Raw genomic sequence first — 15,539 nt, 5'->3', positions numbered from 1 at the left:
TTGAGAAAGATATCAATATTGTGTCAGACTTGATGCATGGTTAAGACAATATGTGCAAAGAGGTTGGGTCATAGCCTGTGTGGGTAAGTCTTCAGATAAGACAGGAGGATTGATAACAGAAAATACAACCACCAAAAAAACAAAAAGCAATCAAGAGTTGTCTACAATGTGTGACATCACAGCACCTTACACTGCACAACAGGTTCACTTAGTGACAATAAAACTCAAAAAGAATGGGAAATTAAACAGGGATATTTCGCTGTTCTTACTCAGGCACAGAAATAATTTCAAACAAGGTCAAAAGAAAACAGGCTTGGCACGGACAGAAAAAAATATCATGAAATGACAGGACAAAATTATTTTCCATAAGAAAATGAGGACACAATGTTTTAAATTAAAACAGGGATGAAACATTTAAAACATAAACATGTGACACACACTAGATTTTTTTGCAGCAACACATGAGAGTCCTTATTCCACAGCTGTGGCTTTACCTGTACAGGTGTGTAACAGCTGTGACAGGCACTCCTAGAAAACACCAATGTCTCTTTACAGGCGGTAAAGTACTGTCCCATGTAAAACTGAAGTCTTAGAAATGGCCTGTGGGTGAAAAATGTGCCACGACTCAAGCACACAATCAGACCTACACAATTTGACGTTATCTCCATGTTCATTCAAACACGCTGAGAATACACAGTGGGCTCACTCACACACATGACAAACACACTATTAATCACAAATGTGAATTTCCTGTAAAAAAGAAAATAACAAAGAAAAAAATGGCAGACATTAAGGGCTCAAGGTCCAGTTATACACGTTGCTTCTCCTCAAGCTAACTTTGCAGATATACAAAGCACAGTGGTTCACTGATTCTTTGATAAAGCAGTGACATTTTGACAAAAATGTCTATCGAGTTTTACAGGCAGGAGACAGCCACGCCCTAATTGCCATTGCAGCGACTGGGCAAAATTTCTTCTTACAGATCTACAGTGAAGTGAAGGTCAAAACGCACATTGTATGTTTTTGTATTGGGGATCATTTTTTTCCAATCCACTTGTTAATTGAATCCATCAAACAGGTGTGCGTGTGTGCATTAACAGGCGAGCGACAAACAGTAAGCAGGACAGACTGCAGCAAAACTGTGCACAAGATTTACAATAGCTGCTGTATATACACGTGTCTTCTTTTTGCATGATCAGTTCTTCCTTTCAGTGATCCAACGCTGATTAGTTGTCAGCTGGTCCTGTAGTGAAGAGGATCCTCTGGTCTGTTCTGGCCAGCTTGGCGGGAGGCTCCAGAGATTCGTCTCCTAACACCACGGCATCTGACGGCAGGGACAGCTCCTGACTTTCCTCATCGCTTTCTTCCTCCTCTTCCTCTTCTTCTTCTGTACCACACGCAATTAAAATGTTTTTTTTTAGGACATGTTTGAAACGCCGCTGGAATGAGATACTGCGGTATTTGAGCGCGATTACCTTTGTCACCATCCAGCATGTTTATACCTCGTCCTAAACTGGCAAACTAAGCACAAGATGAAAGATTCGTTATTGTGATTGTAAACATGATGATCATTATTTGTCGCGTGTGACGTTACCTCTCCCATGACGGCAATAGGGGTCTCTCCTTTAGCCTGGGCTACTCTATGCTCTATCAGGTAGTACATGTACTCGTCATACAGAAGGCGAATGAGGTGAAAGGAGCCAAAACTGGCAGCACTCCGCAGGGTAAGGTCCCGAATCACCATGGAACTGGAGAACAGATGAGAGTAATTCAGCCACTATTCTAATTTAAAACGTGTCCATGCTACTGTGCCAGACCTGTAAAAGGACCACTTGAGCAGGAACAGTTTGGCAGCCTTAGGGAAGGTAGGGCTGTGTTGGTGGGGTTTTAACACCTGGGAAACCACACCGTCCAGCCAGGCAGCCCACTGCTCCAAAGAATTCTGCTGCTGGAGGGTCAGCTTAAAGTCCTGCTCCAGTCGTTGCACGACGCGGTCTTCACAACGGCACACCCACGAGGCCTGCTCCTGCACGGGGTAAACAGGGTGAGGGCAATCTGTCAGTACGATATTAGATGGTCTGACCCAGTGCGACACTCACAGCATTAAGAAAGTGCGTTCACCTGAACGTTAGCAAAGTCAACACGGTTGAGGTCAGACAGCATTTGGTTGATCTGGGCCGTGTTTTGGAGGACAGCACGAGCCGCCTGGGCCAGGTGGTTCAGACTGGTGTAGCGTCGCAGGGTCTGGGCAAATGCGTTGGCTGAAGTTACCTGATACAACAAGAAAAATAGAGAGGAAAAAGTATGTACATCGCTGGATAAAACGCGACTTAATCATTTTCAATTTGGGCTCACTGTCAGAACAAATAGAGCAGTGGTGTACCTTGATGCGGACCATTTCCTCAGGAATGTTCATCATTGCGCTGGTCAGCCAGCTTTCCAGGCTTTTGGCGAAGTTCCGGATGGCTTGAGTTAAGGCACCTGAGGGCAGAAGGAAAAGGCATTCATGTAAAAGCCATAAAGTAATCAGTGAAGTGGACTGTTTAATTTAAAGATGAAACGAATGACTTAGTCAGAAATTACGTTTTTATGCATTTCAATGTCTTAAAAATGTGGGAAAATTTTAATTAAACCTTTCTTTCCACACCTTATTTTAACAGACATAATAGACTACACAGCCACTCTTCTTTCGATGTCTTACTGGGGATTGGCCTGAGGACATCAGGGATGAGGATCTCCACCAGAGCCTGATACAAGCTGTTGTCACAGTCTCGGCTCCAGCGCAGCACCAGGTCATATTTGCACAGCAGCACCAGGCAGGACTTTGGGAGACGCTTTTCTGATTCATCGTGACTGGTAACATACAGAGCTCTCATTAATATATTTCTGGAGCAAAAAGCATTTCAAAATGTTTGTACATACACCGAGGGCTGTGCAATTAATCGAAATTCCATTACAATTTCAATTATCACACTCCACAATTACAAAATCAGCATAATAAAAAAAAAAAGATTAATACTAATTTTTGAGTTCTTTGAGTTGTTTAAATTTATACATTTGCACTTTTTTATTTTAAAAGAATTGATTTAATACATTTTGTTTCATCCAAAAAGGAACTTGCATAATTATAGTGTTTCAAAGATTTTTTTTTTACGTTTGAACATTTTCTTGTTTTGTACCAAACAAATAAATTCTTGTCCTAATCGTGATTTATTATTATTATTATTACCAAAATAGTTGTGATTAATATTTTCTTCATAATCGAGCAGCCCTACATACACCTTATTCTGAATTACAAACAGTGGTTGATTTGCATAACTATTATTAATAATAACAATAATAATAATGCATCCGATTTATATAGCGCTTTTCTATCTAATCAGATACTTAAAGACGCTTTACAATGGAACGGATACATTATTCATGCACTTAAACATTCACACTGTGGTGGCGGTAAGCTACTTAAGTAGTCACAGCTGCCCTGGGGCTGGATGACGAAAGCGTGGCTGCCAGTGAGCGCCTACGGCCCCTCCGACCACCACCAAACATTCGCACCTTCCATACACCAGCGTGAGTAGCACTGGAGGCAATGTGTGTGACGTGCCTTGCCCAAGGACACTACGACACATGACTTGGGGAGAGCGGGGATCGAACAGCCGATCTTCTGGTTACTGAACTGTTGTTCTCTACACCCTGAGCCACGGCCGCCACATTACATTATTACATTAGTTAATGTGACTCAATAATCCCTAAAGTCACGATACACTTCCTTTTTTTCTCTATTCTGTAAAAGGATTCAGACCAATGTGAGGCCTTCAGTAATTGCCATCTTAGGTATTGCGGTTTTTATAAACATATCATTCCTTTGCCCACGATAGCCAATTGACAAGGAAATTCTCCGTTCCCCACTGACATTAGGCACCAGTTTGAGAAGCTTTATGGCTTTTCCACTGATTTGTCACGTAGCATAATTTATACATACGTTTCTCAGAACAGCACCTGTTCTTGACAAACCACACAGCGGAAATCCTGCTACTACCGCCGATGATGAAAACACCAAGCTCTTAGAGGAGGCGTACACACAAAGTCAGGGAAATCTATCTGGAGGGCTGCACTGATATGCTTATAAAAGCTTGCTAAGCCTGCACTGTCAAACGCTGATGGCCTCACATAAAAATGGTGATCGGTTTGGGAGAAATCTGGAGAACTCACACAGCCAGTGTGGCATCTCCAGCCTGACTCTGACTGAACCTCCAGAAGCTTTTCCAAAGGGTCTCCACGAGGGTAAATTGAAGATTGACCATCACGTCCAGTATGGCCTGACAGAGAAAAAAAGGAATCATAGCACAGCTTAGTAGTATACTAAGTAATCGATCTTTTGACATTACCTTAGCGCTGAAATGTATTTGTCCAATTGCAGATCACTGCATTACCTCACAGTGTTCTCTGTAGAGCAGCTGAAAGTTCTTTATGTGATCCAGTTCAATACCCTCGGGCAGGGACTTTCCCTGGAGGTCAATATCTGGGAACTCGGGAAGTGTTCTGGTTGCATCTGACCAAAGGACACGTGACACCAAAACTCAATTAGTCAAAAGTCATTAAATAAAGGAAGGGTGATTAGCCATCACGATTTCATGATAAGCTCCTGTTTAATTTACACCCAAAGAAAATAACTCACCAAGGAACTGCTGGTACTGCTGAACCTGGGTGCTGATGTCCACCTGTCCAGAACCCTGCTGCTGAAGTTGTTGCTGTCCTGCTCCCGAAACTGTCCCATTGGTCATTCCTTCCACTTTATGCACAGGCTTCAACCTGATTGGACAAGAAGAATGTATATGAGACACAGTACAGGCAGTCATGTTGACTGTCTGAAACAAAACACTCCATCTCGAAACACTGGAAATAAATGTCACCGAAATGCCTACAGCAATGTGATGTGTGTACCTCTGTTTTTGAGAGAATGGCTGCTGCCTCATAGCCAGATGTTGCTGATCTTCCATTAGACGGAGAAGAGAAGAGCCTGCCTTGATTCTTAGACCATAGTAGTGGTATTTTGAGTTGCCCCTGCCAGGTACAGAAAAAGTCATTTGTTTCACAAATTGAATCTGTAATGGGAAAAAGTTGACCAGGAGAAATTAACTGTCAAAACAAAACAAACTAATCACAATTCACCCAGATTAAAATGACTACACAGAACCTTGTTTAATTTCAAATGTAAATTTCATAGTGGCTCAACAAAATGAACATTCAGTCTCTCCTCTGCTGTCAAACTCACAAATCCTCACACATGCTGTGTTTTCATCACAGCCTACGTTCACGCCCACACTGAGAACATTTTCCAAGGCTTTAAGATATTGCACACATATACCTCCTTGAGATGGATGCCACAGTATTAAAAAAAACAATTTAGGATCTTTCTGCATATACATTTAATGCAAACAAGCAATCTAGCGTGATGAATTGCGTGTCACACGGCTCTTCGCTGATGTTCATCAGTGTTATCGAGAGAGGGAGTCTCTGCCAATGTCTCAGATAGTGTTTTCTCATATAAAAGAAGGCAGCCTGTTGCGAGTCGTCTGCTGCGTGTGAAAAGGTTAGGAATGCCTCTAAATGTGCTTTGTAAATTCAATGACACATCTTACCGCGTGCCAAGGCGTCGTGTACGTAGTCCCATGAAAACAGATCGAATGAGTTTCCCGAAAGAGGCAGCATTAACAGGCTCGAGTTTCTGCTCCTGGCAATGCAGCAGATAATGGCAGTAGAGGGTCGAGCGTGGCAGACTGACTCCTTCGGCAGTTTCGTAGTTGTCCAGCAACCACTGTACCTGACCGGCAGGCAAGGGAAATGCAAGAGACTGGTGCAATTAGCAAAGATAAAGCATTCAAACATTCAAAATCATACATGCAATCATGCTATACACTATTTAAAAAAAAATACAACTTAGTTTGGGCTTTTGGGTGAAGGACAAATTACGTTCACCTTCGAAGGTTCAAGGTACATCCTGAAATCACCCAAAAGCACAATATCTCTTCGCCTTTGGTGAGTAGCGTACATATGCATGATTTCCAATATACACTGCATGCTCGTGTATTTTCTATTGAATACACGGACACAAAACATCTTACGCTTGCAAATCATTTTGAAATGAAAACACAAATACCTTTGTGTGCGTGCCGTGGCTTACAACATTGGTATGCAATGAATTAATGACCTGGAATACTGATGGGATGTCTGCCTGACAAGTCAGTCACCATTATCATATGGAATTCTACTGTATATGGTTGGGAATGCAAGTAGAGCTTTGGGGTATTACAGGCAAGTCAAAGGTGCCCCTTACATGCACTGCAATGGTATGAAAACAATGAGGTCATGATTTGGTTTTCTTTGAGCTGGAAATCACAGTTAAAAATATGATATGCTTCAATAGCCTGACAATAGGTTCAATTGCATTGTACAGGGTTGTATTACAATTCTGTTGCGTTCGTAATCTCCGCATTTTTAATTGTGCTTTCCACTTGTCGACATCAGTGCACAGCACCAAAGGGTAGTGCAAATGAACACAGAATGAAAAGAAATTCCTTCACTTGGAGCCTCTGCATACCTTCTTGTCTGCCGACGGCACGCTACTCTCCTCGCCCTCTGTTATACTCACAGTGGCTGGGGAGGCGCGGGCGGTGTGGGAGTAGCTCTGACTGTTGCCGGCTGACCCGCCGCTGCTACTGCTGCTGCTGCTGCTGCCCAACATGTAACCCCCCTGGATCACATAACTTCCTGTGGCACCACCGTTAGTGCCTGTCCCATCCCCTGACCCATTTGTGGTACCACCTGCGGATACCACCGTGGTCCCTCCCCCCGTCGCACTGCTAGGCTGAGCCACAAACATGGACACGGCTCCTGTTGTGCCAGTGGTCACAGAGACGGTTAGAGGCGTACCAGGGGCGGAGGCCTGAGCGCCTGAGGTCGGCTGACCTTCATAATACTGGCCAGCAGTGGTCTGGGTGTACAGGGCTGTGTCAGTATAAGGGAAGGCGCCGGAACGACTGGATGGGAGATTAAAACAAATGTTAGATCGTTGAGAAGTGAAACTGATAACGTATAGATTTGGTTTGAGGAAATTATTCTAACATAGTGCTGGTGGTGTAGTTGGCATCTCCTCCTTCCACATACTGCACCTGATTGGTGTACACATGTTGCACCTGCACTGGTGTGAGCTGCTGTTGGACCTATGGGAACACAATTGAACATATATTTCTACAATGCTTATTACATCTCAAGATGTTTTATAGAAGGCCCCGACCAATCAAACAGCTGGTCAATTTTTATTCGCTATATATTTTTTAATTAATTGACCGGCTAATCAGCTATCAGAATTTTATGCTGCCAAATATAAGAATCAGCATCAGCCTAAACAAATAAATCACATCTTTCAGGCCCTAGTTTTTATATTTTATATACAGTAATGCCTTGAGATACAGGTAACTTGACTTACAAGTTTTTCGAGATATGAGCTGCCAGTCAGCAAATTGATTGCGAGTGGAAAACTGAGATGCAAGCGCTGTATGATAGCAGTGAACTCAATTGAGCACACTTCACAATACAGTAAGCAGCTGTTTGTCAAATAGTGAACAATTCATCATAAAAGAGGCTTCAAGCTGTTGAATGCTCCTCCCAGTTGAAGTTTAGGGCTCTGTTTTCATGGTCAGTACAAGTCTAGCTGAGAGGCGCGGTCTAAATCTTCACAAGCGTGGGCTCGATTTCATTTTGGTATTTTCACAGATGCACGCAGCTGGGCACATTTAAAAACATGTATTTTGCACCGTTGTGGCCGTGAACTTGGGATTTGCCGTCAATTGAAGTGGCTCCTCATTCCTTTAAATCGGCACGGGAGAGGCGCACCGTACTTGACATGTGCGAAAGAGGGAAGGGATTTGCTGGAGTCTATGCAGAAGATCGAAGTGTGCGTTTATAAGGAACTGCAAGGAGACCTCCATGGGTGGATGAGGTAAAGGTGATCAGGGAGATGACTGATTTGGAGAAAGCCTACCACCCCGATCATATAAGTCTGTGGATTTCGATTTATTTCAATAGGGAAAGAAGAATTGACGTAAGAGTGTTTTAAGTTATGAGTTTGATCATAGAACAAATTCAACTAATATCTCAAGGCACCACTGTAATTTAAAATAGTCACTAACTTATTAACACCTTCCCATCCATAGCTGCTATCTCCCTTGTGTCTCTGACCTACTTGATTGTAACTGGTAGCAGCAGGCAGCTGTTGAGTCTTTCTCCATGTGCATAGAGAACCAGCAGAATGGCTGCTTATAATGAATGTTGTCCACTGGTATCTAGATGAGTTTGCAGTCTGCTCTGGGGCCTAAGCGCTGTCCTAAACTGCGCGATGCCTTTCTTCCATAGATTCTGCTCTCTGACTAATGCTGTCACTCCACTGCTAAAAAGGAGCTAAATGTCACCACACGGGTGATGTGCTGATAAGTGACAATACAAACAAACCCCTCACAGTCACAGCTGATGATAGCTTTCAATTGTGTATCACGTTTCAGAAGTCATTATGTTGGCCTTACCTCTGGGCTTATATGAACTGGCTGCAGACTGGTGACATTGAGTTGTGTGCCGGGCTCAGTCTTGGCTATCTGCGAGGTAGCTTGGACCACCGACCTCTGTGCAAACAAAGATGTGAGGAGCTTTAGGGGGGGGTGCAAGGGACAACACACAAAAGTGTTTTGCACAAATGGGCTGTTTACCTGCTGGGCTGTTTGGACCTGCTGAACGACCTGCGTGGGAACTCCGGTCTGCACGACAGCTGGAGGGGAACTGGAGTCGGATACACTGTCGCTTGAGTGAAGGGAGCCCTCTGCTAGACAAATAACACGGATAAGTTGGCAATGAGAAGGTGTTCAAATGCAGTTGCAAGTGCCTTTGAACTACAAGAGCTCTACACCATTCCTGCATTCCTTGTTCTGTTTTTTTGGGGGGCAGTGCCTGATTCTCAATACTGTAAGCTATTTTTAATAATCAAGCAAGTAGACAATTTGATTAATGTTTGTTAACTACATTATGTTGTTGTGTTTTTCTTTTATCATTACTTTCCATATACTGCACGTGGATGTTTAGATGATGTACTTCAGAAGTTCTGGATGACCTGGATTTAAAATGTTGCTTTTGGACTGAAATAGTTTGGGAAAGCCTGCTTTAAGCTATGACGTATTTAGATAACATGTGGTGAGGTGGATTTTCTGTGTTTTTTTTGTTGCCATTTGCTTCTTGTCTCAGAATGATGAAAGGTTATACTTATACTTATTATTAACTCATTCGCTGCCATTGACGGCTATAGACGTCAAAAATTAATTTGAACTGTTTCTATTTAACATTTTTCCCACTTTTGTTAACAAAAGTATGAAAACCTAGAATTTTTTTTTTTTTTTACATTTAGAACAGATAAACAAAATTCTAAATTAATCGTGAGTTAACTATTGAAGTCATGCGATTAATTACAATTAAAAACATCTAATCGCCTGACACGATTAAAAACAAAAAAGATTATTAAAAATTAGGGGCGTCAGGCGATTACATTTTCTTATCGTAATTAATTGCATGACTTCACTAGTTAACTCACGATTAATCACACATTTTATATCTGTTCTAAATGTACAATAAAAAACATTCTAGATTTTCATACTCTTGTTAACAAAAGTGTGTGTGTGGGGGGGGGGGGTGAAACTAATAGAAATTGTTCAAATTAATTTTTTACGTCTATAGCCATCAATGGCAGTGACTGAGTTAAATAAAAGTACACATTATGTTAACTTGTGAACACAGACATCTGTTGAAGTTGAGGTACAGAGCTAAAAGGTGTGGCGCATTACCTGTAACGGTAACAACAATGTACTGAGGGGCACTTTGGCCATTTCCAGACTGTGTGGGGGAGCCTTGAATTTCTGCTGTTACGTAATGTGTCTGTGCCGGCTGTGTCTGAGCTGCGGGCTGGGTTTGACTGCCAGTACTAGGCTTCTGTGTGCTGATGGAAGTGACTTGGTCAGTGGGTGCAGCCTGGGCTGTTGGGATGACAACAGTAGGGGTGACGACGGTGGTCTGAATTTCAGCCAGGAACTGAGTGGCAGTTGAAGGTGTGGAGTTGGCATCAGGCTGTCCAGATGTGACAACAGTCCCTTGAGATGGGGCTGCTGGCGGGATCTCGCCAACATAGCCCGAGGTGGCCATTACACTGGCTGGGTAATCACCCTGGAAGCAGGAAACAAGTGAATAATATCTTAGGGATGTGTACGGCCTGTGTGGAAGTTAAGTTTTGCAAGAACAAGACAGTATGTTGTTGTATGCTGAACACAGACAACTTGAAGCCTCTTTTCCTTTTAGTGGCATAAAGCAATCAATAATTTAGGCTAGAGTGCAAGTTCTCAAATACAATAGGGAACACATCGGCAATGCCAAGCTATTATGAATATGATGTCATGTTATTACCTTTCCACATCAAGTCCCTTGAAATCAGCCATTCAAAATAAAAGTTGGAGGCAGTCGGAGTAGTTTCACCATTTGTTCCCTGGATGCAATTATGGTTGTGAAATACTGCCTGCCATTTACTGATACAGCTAATGTGGAAGCTACCAGCGAGGTAGAGCCTCAGTAGTGTCTTATTACCTGTAATGGGATCACATTGCCTCTTAACTGTGTTACAAGGTAGCAAAGAAATATGATGCTAAATACTGTGCTATTTTGTAAGAAAAAAAACTAATCTAAAAACTAAACAATAAAGCTTGGTTTTAATTGACACTATGAGCCTGAGGTGTGTATTTTACATTCATTAATGTGAGTACACTTTAAGCATGATTATCTTTGTAAAGGCAGAAACTTAAATATATCTCTGGCATTGGATCTCATTAGTTTGTGTGGGTCAACCTATTGCTTTAAACAGGTACCATGTCTGCTTTATGTCACTATGATGGAGAGCTAATCAGGTGTGCCACGGGAAAGTAGCCATTTCCACTTCATTGGTCTGAAAACAGAAGTTACATTTCCTCTGTTATATTTACTTAGGTTAATTTTTGAATAGGTTTTCATTGTCAGAGTACTTTTAATGCAACATACTTTTACTGTTACTTGAGTATTTTTGTTTAGAAGAAACACACTTTGGTCACATGACTATTTATTTCACCAATCCAACAAAAACAATACTGACCATTTCATCACAGGCACATGACCATACACAGCCTCCACTGGCTCACATTTAAGCAAAGTTTTCAAAGTGACTCATTCATGTAAAACATGGGGAAAATATATCTTACAAATAGGTTTTAGCTTATGCACCTGCTTGAGGATAAGCATTATAGAAAATGTATGTATGGACTACAAAAATGATCAACTAATTTCTGTTCTCTGTGTCTGTGTCAAATATCAGCTTTTCAGTCTACAAGAGCTTCACTTAGAACTTGAGAAACACAGCAGGTCACCATAATGCAAGTTATATGTTGTCCTCTAACCAACCCGGACCTGTTTGAGCTATTCCTCGCTCTAGAAAGGTTTGTGCGCATTCAAATTGAACAGGGAGGAAAATCTATGTATGCACAGCACTGAAGACAAAGATGAAAGTTGGCTATGTTGTTTTTAAATAATGACACAATTGTCAGCATTGTTGATAAATATGGGTTAATATTTTGCCTGTCTATGTTCACTCCGAACAAAATACATATGAAAAGATCATCATTTATGTGCAAATGTAGCCTACTTTTTGATAAATTTTTGTTTGGTGGTGTGCCATGAGATTTTTCTAATCAATCTAAAAAAAAAATCTTCCTTGGCTCAATAAGGGATAGAAAACATCGACTTAGTAAATAGATGACTGGGCCCAAAAGTGGATTTGAAACTCCTTAACAGGCCACCGTTTAATTTAACAAGATTAATAGAGAATCACAACCTTAGAATTTCAAGCAAACGATTGCATTGCCTCTTACGTCAAATGTTATGAAGCAAAAACGATCCCACACTGCGAGCCTATATCTTATAATTAAGCATACAATACACCCATACTGCCGCTTTCTTTTGCCACGCCTCTTCAATCGTCAATGTCCGCCACATGCCCTAGCTGGCTGCTTCTCGGCTATTTGAGTATCTGTACGAAAGACAACGCGGTCGTTACCCAATTTCAACACTATCGTATTAATTGTTCACACGTTCTTCGATTCTTGAACATCCTAAATCTGCATCTCTTTGTGTACCTAACGCTACATGACGATTGACTTTTGCGTTGAGACGCTGTTGAATCCGCGTTGTACGAAAAGAAATATAACAGCGACACACTACACGGCTAACTAGGAAATCGAACTACGCTGTAGAGGGGATAAAACAAGAGCCAGATGTGGCGTGACTCGACTGACGCCAAATATCCCCCCCCAACTGTGTTCCCGAGCGCCTCAACAACCGCCATTTTGTAACTGTTACCTTTCGCTTTTGACATCGCCATAACAACGGCCCGCAGCATCCTTGGCTGCGTTGTCACGGCAGGCAGACTGACAAGCCAAAGACGTGTGGGCGCAAATGGCCACACTCCGGAAAGCCACACGACACATTATCGCCACTAAGGCTAGTTTGCAGTGTAATATTAGAATCCAGATGCCTGACATATATAAGGGTTAACAAAAAAAAAAAAAAGCCCAACATTTGATCCTGTAGCTAATGGACGTAAAATATTCCATATACGGCACGGGCTTCACCTGTGATTCCACGTGTGTATTTCCCGGCGTTAAAAGCTCTTCTTTTAAATTTATGGCCGATTCAGTCGTTGTTGTTGTTGATTCTCGTTGCCGGGTTCTTGTCGCCAGGGCTACCGTGGCTATGGCGCTTCGTCCTCACCAGGGCAACTGTTGCTACCCACCCCGCTCCATTTCCTCCCCCCCCATGCGTGCGTCTGATTGGCTGGCTACAACCAAATTTTCTTAAAGTGACAGTACAGGCACCTTTTTTTCTTTTCTTTTTTCTTTTTTAAAATTATTATTATTATTTTTAAACGACAAAGCCCTACACGCCCATTTCTCAATTTTTCTAAACATTAAAAGCTTGGTTGCCTTTGCGGATTACCATGACCTGGATGACTAAGATTTAACACAGACATAAAGAAAAAAAACTAAATTTTTACTTAGTAAGCACATTTGATTTTCTGGAAGGGAACTGCCACACCAGGAAAGCAGAAGTTTAGTTTCACACTGTCTATAACATGATAAATTTAACATTTTAAAATGATCATTTTCACCTTTTAACGTGAAAATTTCCACGTTATAAAGTAATGTTATTACGCTAAAGGGGAAGTCAACCCAAACAATGTCTTTACAATAACATGTTCTATGCAGCCCTACCAGTCTAAACACAGCATTCTGATCAATATTACATTTGTGGAATATTAATTACACAGCAAAATCCACCCCTCTTAAGCCATCTCAGGGGCCAGACATTTTGCCACTTGCTGTTGGGTGAAAATGACATCACAGTTGCTCACGTCTCAGCTTCAGAAAACAGGTGGCAGCTGTTTAATTCATCTTCCACAAACGCAATATCAATCAGATGGCCGTGTTTAGACTAGTGGGGGTACTTACAATATTGTAAAGAATTTTTAAGAAATAAAAAAACGTGATAAGTTGGACTTCTGCATTGGACCAAACAAAATGAAGCAATTCCTTCTGGTTCATGTCACTGGCACAGGGTATTGTTTCTGTTTTTAAGCACTTATTATTATTATTATTTTTGGAGCAGCATGGTGACCGGGATTGTAACCGTGATTAATAAGACACAAAAAGAAGACACACATACCCACGCCAGTCACCTGAACCGGAAGGAATTGCTTTGTTTGTTTTGCCAAATGTAGACGTTAAACTTATCACATTGTAACTTGATGACTTATCACATTAAAACTCTATATTTATCACATTATACCGTTATACTTATCACAAATTTAAAAATGACTTACAGTTTGACTTTATGATCATTGTGTCAGTTTTGTTCATTATCTCTTTCAATTAATTTGGTTTTGCAGCCTCCGGTAACACATGGTAGGATATAGCCTAACCAAGCTTTTTGTTTATTGTTTTAAATGGGATCCCCATTAGTTTTCACCATGGTGAAAACTAGGAGTGTGAATTGCCTCGTACCTGGCGATGCGATCCGTATCACGATTCATAGGTCATAATTCAATTAGATACCGATTAATCATGATATGAATCTATAAGTCGATTATTGCGAAAAAAAATTAATTAAAATTTTTTGAAAATAATAATAAGTAGTGATAGACAAATGAAGCTTCATGAAACACTTGTGATACTGTTTTACTCCACTAGATGGCACTCTTGGTTAAAATGGGCCAGCTAGCTAACTAGCTAAACAGCTAACCAGACAGACAGACAAATGAAGCTTTATGAAGCACCTGTGATATTTTTTGACTCCTCTAGATGGCTCTCTTGGTTTAAAGGTGCTAGCTAGCTAGCGAAACAACTAACCAGACGGACAGACAGACAAAAGAAGTTTCATGAAGCACCTGTGATATTTTTTTGACTCCTTTAGATGGCACTCTTGGTCTAAAAGCTAACCTCAAGTATGATGTTTTGTTGAATATTTCTATCAAAAATTGATGTTTAAAAATCGATTTGGCCGCATATTGAATCGATACGAGAATTGTGCACGGTAATATCGCAATATATATTTTTTTAACACCCCAAGTGAAACCTATTCTTCCCGGGGTCCCTTGCAGAAACTACAAATAAAACATAATTCTTTACAAAATCAGAATCAACATAACATAATTTACCTAAACATTCACAAGTGCATACATAAAATAAAATAAACAGAAACATAAAGGAGCCTGCAGCTAACGTCCTAGAATCACACTATACTACCAATTTTCACATTTGATCACATAATTCATTTATATACAAAGTTATATAACATCATTCATAATTTATTTTCCAATTATTGCCTTTTTTAATTAGCTTTTAAAACTTAGTGTTTTAACCATAACAAGCAGGTATGGGGGAAAATGGTTCCAGTATGAAATTGCTCTATAACTGTTCTTTTAAGTGCATTAGTTCTGGGAATAGGCTAGGTTAAGTGATAACCCAGGACCTGTCTGGTGTCATGGCTATGCCTTTCAGTGACTGATAGCAGTTGTGATAAGAAGAAGCCAGGTTTACCCGAAATGTAGATATTTCTTAAAAACTAAATAAGTCGACATGCCAGTCTATCATCCAAGACAGTCTGAAAATGCATGCTGCCAACACTGCATCGAATTGAACAACGGAGGGCCAAACGAGCCGCTCTATTCTAAATTATTTGAAGCTTTGTAAGATCTTGTTTTGATGCACTAGACCAAACTGTTGGGCAATAGTCCAAATGAGACAGGACTACATATTTTATTAACAATTTAACTATAGTTTCATTTAATAAGTTGGTACTCCTCCTAATATTTGAGATATTTCTGCTCATTTTGGACATACTGTCATTGATGTGAGAAGACCAAGATAAAG

General features: G+C 41.0%; 1 protein-coding gene across 8 annotated transcripts; it reads right to left on the bottom strand.

The window, feature by feature from the left end:
• Positions 1–12,891, bottom strand: rfx1a (regulatory factor X, 1a (influences HLA class II expression)). 8 transcript variants are annotated; one of them, XM_086057947.1, is made up of 18 exons: positions 12,744–12,891; positions 9,885–10,260; positions 8,763–8,875; positions 8,583–8,678; positions 7,126–7,223; positions 6,602–7,040; positions 5,643–5,854; positions 4,945–5,064; positions 4,679–4,812; positions 4,434–4,552; positions 4,213–4,319; positions 2,702–2,853; positions 2,384–2,481; positions 2,122–2,271; positions 1,818–2,026; positions 1,595–1,748; positions 1,476–1,521; positions 1–1,387 (listed from the first exon to the last, which is right to left on the bottom strand). In XM_086057947.1, the coding sequence occupies exons 2-18, from the start codon at positions 10,237–10,239 to the stop codon at positions 1,227–1,229; spliced, it is 2,763 nt and encodes a 920-aa protein (XP_085914073.1). In that variant the 5' UTR covers positions 10,240–10,260; positions 12,744–12,891; the 3' UTR covers positions 1–1,226. The 8 variants fall into 8 exon arrangements, with proteins under 8 accessions (XP_085914073.1, XP_085914091.1, XP_085914109.1 ...); XM_086057965.1 differs by having other exon boundaries at positions 5,643–5,824; XM_086057983.1 differs by having other exon boundaries at positions 5,643–5,818.
• Between the last annotated feature and the right edge of the window lie 2,648 nt (positions 12,892–15,539).

The sequence above is a fragment of the Leptonotus elevatus genome, chromosome 1 (assembly GCF_054856555.1).
Source record: "Leptonotus elevatus isolate MCC_2025b chromosome 1, RoL_Lele_1.0, whole genome shotgun sequence".
In the NCBI taxonomy this organism is placed as follows: Eukaryota; Metazoa; Chordata; class Actinopteri; order Syngnathiformes; family Syngnathidae; genus Leptonotus; species Leptonotus elevatus.
The sequence above is the reverse complement of the archived record's forward strand: the minus strand, read 5'-3'. Positions and strand labels throughout refer to the sequence as shown.